A 5,562-nucleotide genomic window follows, 5' to 3' on the forward strand; every position below is an offset into this window, starting at 1 on the left:
GCCCAGCTTGAATTTGTGAGGGGAGGTATTGTGGTGTCATAAGCTTTAAACAGTGTGAACCAGACCTTAGGGTGGTAACTGACAGCTGTCAGCCAACCGTCAGCTGTCAACCTAAAATATAACTTGTAACACGGTAAATAGAGAGTTATTAGAGAGATATCGCAACGTCAAACGTTAATACCGTATTGAGACGTAAATAACGGATAACGGTCTGTTGAAACACAGGTATCAAGAGAGTTATCGCAAATTGTTCTGGGGGTACGATAAGACTTAACGTTATTATGACAACCGACGTTTGGCATTAACTGTAACCTAGAAATTAATGTTAGTCATAGCCATACTCGAATATAACTACTTGTACTTAACTGTTTTTTTTTATTGAATAATGGATTTGGAAATTGATGCAGCAATAATAACTGGTGCTGATGATAACGAAATTGAAGACTTAATTCTTGTTAATTTGCTACAAGGAGAAGATATTGAGCAGGTAGACGTACACTTTAATTTTAATGATTTAACCAATAGTCAATGTCAATGTATAAAACTTGTCTAAACAAAATAAGAACACACGTGTTTCTCAAAACAAACCAAACAACATAGATAAGGTTAGATTGCCAAACAAGATCATCCACTTGATCCACAGTCACAGTTTTTAGTTTCTAAATTTGTATTCTATCAAATATTTTTATGTTTTATGCGAAATGTCAAATTATCGTTTAACGTAATTACCACCCCTTATTTCGACCCAAATAGCGGAAGCCCTTATCCGTTATTAACGTAACATTCACTATGCGCTTGCGTACATGTCAAAATAGCGTATTCCGCTATTAGCGTAACGATAAAAGAGAGTTTTTAAGCCCCTTATTTCAGTAACGTTAAACGTTATACGTTATTCTGCTCATGCGCATTAACAGAAAAATAACGGATTACTTTATTAGCGGATAAGGTATTCCCTTATTTAGGTAAAGATAAGGTTAACGTTATTAAGGGATTACGTGTTTGTAATGTTGTCAAATGCCAGATATCTAAGTCATAAAAAACAAAAAAAAGTCAGATGAGCAGAACCAAAGATAACTAGAATAAAAATTATAGTAATGATGTTTAAAATTCTAATCAAAATTTTTGTTTTTCTTAAAAAGGATTATAGTTAATAAACAGATAATATAACCTGCTTGGCAACCCTGTTAGAATAAGACACTTGATTAAATTGTGTTGTTAAACTTGTTCCGTGGTTAAACCTCGTGCATACCTCGTGTCGTTATTGTTTTGTTTTTAAAGTTGTTTGTTGTCTTTGGTGAAGTATTCAGATTTTTTAATAATGGAGTGTGAAAAAAAAAGCACATTATATCCGAATATAAATATTTTAAAGAAAAGACAAAGATTTTCGGATCACGACGATTTAACTCTTTTAAGAGAAGTTCTTGGACATAACCCCTTTGTCGATCAAACTGGGTGGAATGTGATCCAAGAAAATTTGTTTAGTGTTACTGGCAAGCAATTTAGTATAAGAACACTGAAAGACCATTTGGAACGTTTAATTAAATCGTGGCTTCAAGAATATAAAATTTTACGTGACAAGTAAGTAGTATTTTATGAATTTGGGGAATGAATGAAGTGCTAAAATTAATCCATAAATAACATTCATTTTGCATTTATTTTAATTATAGATCTGGCATAGAAGTCACAGAAACAGAAAAAGATCTTTTATGTCACAACATATTTGATCTTATGGAAGAATCAAAAGCCTCAAAAATTAAAAAATTTAAACCACAAAATTTGGAAAAACAAAAAGGTGTGGAAGCACGAAACAAATGGACGTTGTTACAAAGTCCAAATTCATACAAACAAGAAGATTGCATACTTGATGCAATTGATCATGATTATGGTAGTAAGTATAGTAATATTTATTCTATACATTAGAGTATTTGCAAACATAATGAGTGCATTTAGCGGATGTCAACTGGTGTCACAGATACAAGAAGTGTTAATAAAAACAGCTGATATTCCCTGAATGTATCCAGTTATTGTAAATTGTATGACAAATAAATAAAATGTATTATTCAACTAAACAGTTAATCATTTTTATTTTTATATTTAGACATAACAAAAAGTATAGAAGAAACAATTGTATCTGATGTAGAGACAGAGGAAATTAATTTGGAATGTATCACCATGGAAGAGAACACATGTAAGTTATAAATTATAATTATGGTCAAACAAATACAATATGCATATATTCTAGATACAGCTGATACATTACAACAAAATGAAACTCCAAAAAAGAAAGATATGAAAGAATTGCCTGGTCCCTCACAAATTTCTAAAATAGCAGGTGAGTAAATTGATGTTTCCTTAGAAATTTAGATGATTTATAAAAACCTTGATTAGTAGAATGTAGAGATACATTTTTATTTAAATTTAAAAGTTTTATGTAAAATGGGTTGGATGATTCAGAGCTACTACACTTATTTTTAAGATTATGAGTAATTTTTTTACCTTACCGACTATTTTTTTTAGGTCCCATAAGATCGAGAAAGAGGAAAATAAACAGCCAAAAGCAAGGGTTAGAATATTTACACCAGTATGACGAAAAACAATTCGAGTTAAAAAAAAACGAATTAGATATAGAAAGACAAAAATTATTATTAGAGGAAAGAAAATGTAAGTTAGCCGAATTTGAAGTGCAAAAAAAATTGGAACTAGAAGAAAAAAAATTAAATTATGAAATTGAGAATAGAAAATCATTAACTCAAATAATAGAAAGGCAGGAAAAGCTTATAAATATTTTAATAAATAAATTGTCTTCTTAAATGAAATTTGTTTTTTATTATAAAACATTTACACAGGTTATTTCATTAAAACATAATTACATTATTATATAATAATGTTCTGGTGTTCATGGTTTTCATTTCATTCATTCATTTCATTCAACATCACATTAGAGAAAATAATTAGAGAGTCAAAAGTTAACACCAGAAGAACAATAATAACAAAAGAGTACAAATATTGGCATTTGCAGATATGTTAATATTATAGCTAGAAGCGAAAGAGAGATGATAGAAGCGTTTAATGCTATAGAAAGAGTGGCACAAAACAGTGGCCTAAACATTAATGAAATAAAAACCAAATACATGAAGGCCAGCAAATCAACAGGCCAAAGAAACCTACAAAATCTGACAATAGGAGACTATAACATCGAAAGTGTGAAAAATTTTACATATCTAGGTTCACTAGTTACCGTAGATAACAGTGTCAGTGAAGAAGTTAAGAGAAGAATACATATCGCTAATAAAACATAATGAACTAATTAAACATGTAAGATCTAACATCACAAGAAAAACCAAGTGCAAAATACACAAAACCCTGATAAAACTGGTCCTTATATATGGATTAAAAACATGGACACTGTCGAAAAGAAATGAGAACCTATTAGGTACTATTGAATGAAAAATTATTGGATGTTTGCGCTGGATAGGCCATGTTGAACGGATGTTGGAGACTGAAACATCAAAACATATAATGAGGCAAACACCAGTAGAGAAAAGGTCAAAGGGAAGACCCAAACTTAGATACATGGAACAAGATATGAAAACACTTCAGATTACCAACTGGAAAAACAAAGCAAGGAACACAACAGAATGGTGGAAAATCCTAGAACTAGCCAGAGTCCAGAAAGGGTTGTTGAGCTACTGATGATGATAATGATGACCTGTTATGAAGTATGTATAAACTGTGTGATAGTTTTTGGACAATATTTAAATGTTAAATGTTTCTATTGGTTATGGTTTTTAATTGATTGTTACATAACATGCAAAAAAATATAGTATATTTTTTTCTCTCTTGCTTAAGATGAAAAGCAGAGGTACTGATTTCTTGAAATCAGCACCAACTGATCTTCGGCATTTTTTCTTTCTTATTGTATTTTATGCATATATAAATTATATATTTTGTGTATTGTATGAAGTTGAAGGAAAAATAAAGACCTTTATTATTATTATTATTATTATTTATTTATGGTCGTTTATGTTTCTCCACTACTTGAACTAGTCATCATTCATTGGTTCTAAATATTGTTCCAAAGTGGGTGATTGTATATTAAAAAACTGACCAGACTGACTACCATATAAGCAAGTATGGCAGTTTGTCAATATTGTTGCAGTTTTATACATTAATTCAATATCTTGCAATAGTAGTTTCTGGTTTTTTTTGAAGTCCAGAAATGCAAATTCTGCAATAACTTTCTGAAAACTCCACTCAACTGCTTGCCTTACAGTGGACATTGAGGAATTAAAGTTTTGTTGTAATTCATTGACACCTTGTCCTGGATAAGGACACAATAATAGTTCCCGAACACCATAAGCCTGGTCTCCATACAGAACAAAAGTACTGCCATCAGGAAATCGTGTCTTTTCTTCCAACTGATTGTAAAATCCTGATTCCCGAAGTATTCCAGCATCGTGTCTTCTACCCATAAAAGCTCCATGCAAACTGACTGTTATGCCATCTGGACACACAACAGCTTGGTATTTTACACAATGAAAATGTTTGTGACCTGAATAATATGCTTCCTGATCTGTTACAGGTCGGCATATGGGTCTTGCAGTGCCATCTATGAATCCCCAACAATTCTGTACAGCTCCTCCCTTATTGGCCACTGCCTACAATATAAATGAAACTGTTATAGAAAAAAAGCACTATAAAAATAATATTTAATATGAAGGTAAAAGATTTACTTTTATGGGTAAGAAAAATACATATTTTCCCATTCATTTATAGTTATTTAATCAAATCTCATTTTGAAAGACTTTTTACATTTAATAAAATTTAATTTACCTGCGCATATTGTTGCAAACGGTCTCGACTTAACCAATTCAGTCTATTTAAGTCTTCTAAAACATATACAAAATTGTCATATATATGTTTACAAACAAAATTGCATATTTCCGACAAAGCTGCTGGGGATCTTTGGAAAACATACTCCAAATCGCATAATCGATTAGGATATGCTAACCTACGGAGAAATATACAAATACCTTCAATTCCTAAAATAATAAAATTACTGTTAAAATGTTTCTCAAACTAAAAAAAAATTCATACAAGCTATGGCTATTATTTACCTGTTACTGCATGGCCAGATTTGGTTCTAAAATGATTTGGAACACGTAAATACTGAGCTAGTTGAGGAATATCCTTTTTCTTAAATCGAAAATTTAGTTCAGCATCTTTCTCTTCAATTGTTTCCAACACAAAATGTGGTCTTGGTGCAACAGGTATTACAGGATCAAAAATATTATGCAGAATTAAGCCTCTTATCAAATTGTGATCTATTGCTTCTCCGTGTCTTCGTCGTCTTAATACATTTTCAATATTTTCTTCCATTATAGAAAATAATTCAAATAAAATAGGTTATAGAGTATAAAGTGGTAAATACTTTATTTTTATTTATTTTATTTTATTATTTTAACCAAAGAATATAATAACTGCCGTTTTATAGGTTACGTTCATCAAATGTCAATTAACGATAATCTGTCATATCTTTCTGAAAGCTGAAAGGATTCAAAA

The 5,562-nt window shown here is 30.7% G+C and overlaps 1 protein-coding gene across 1 annotated transcript; it reads left to right on the plus strand.

The window, feature by feature from the left end:
* The first annotated feature begins 834 nt into the window (after positions 1–834).
* On the plus strand, positions 835–2,819 carry LOC140449871 (uncharacterized). Its single transcript, XM_072543257.1, has 5 exons — positions 835–1,578; positions 1,668–1,888; positions 2,099–2,188; positions 2,243–2,332; positions 2,518–2,819. The coding sequence occupies exons 1-5, from the start codon at positions 1,319–1,321 to the stop codon at positions 2,808–2,810; spliced, it is 954 nt and encodes a 317-aa protein (XP_072399358.1). The 5' UTR covers positions 835–1,318; the 3' UTR covers positions 2,811–2,819.
* The last annotated feature ends 2,743 nt before the right edge of the window (positions 2,820–5,562 follow it).

This window comes from Diabrotica undecimpunctata, chromosome 9 (assembly GCF_040954645.1).
Source record: "Diabrotica undecimpunctata isolate CICGRU chromosome 9, icDiaUnde3, whole genome shotgun sequence".
Classification (NCBI taxonomy): Eukaryota; Metazoa; Arthropoda; class Insecta; order Coleoptera; family Chrysomelidae; genus Diabrotica; species Diabrotica undecimpunctata.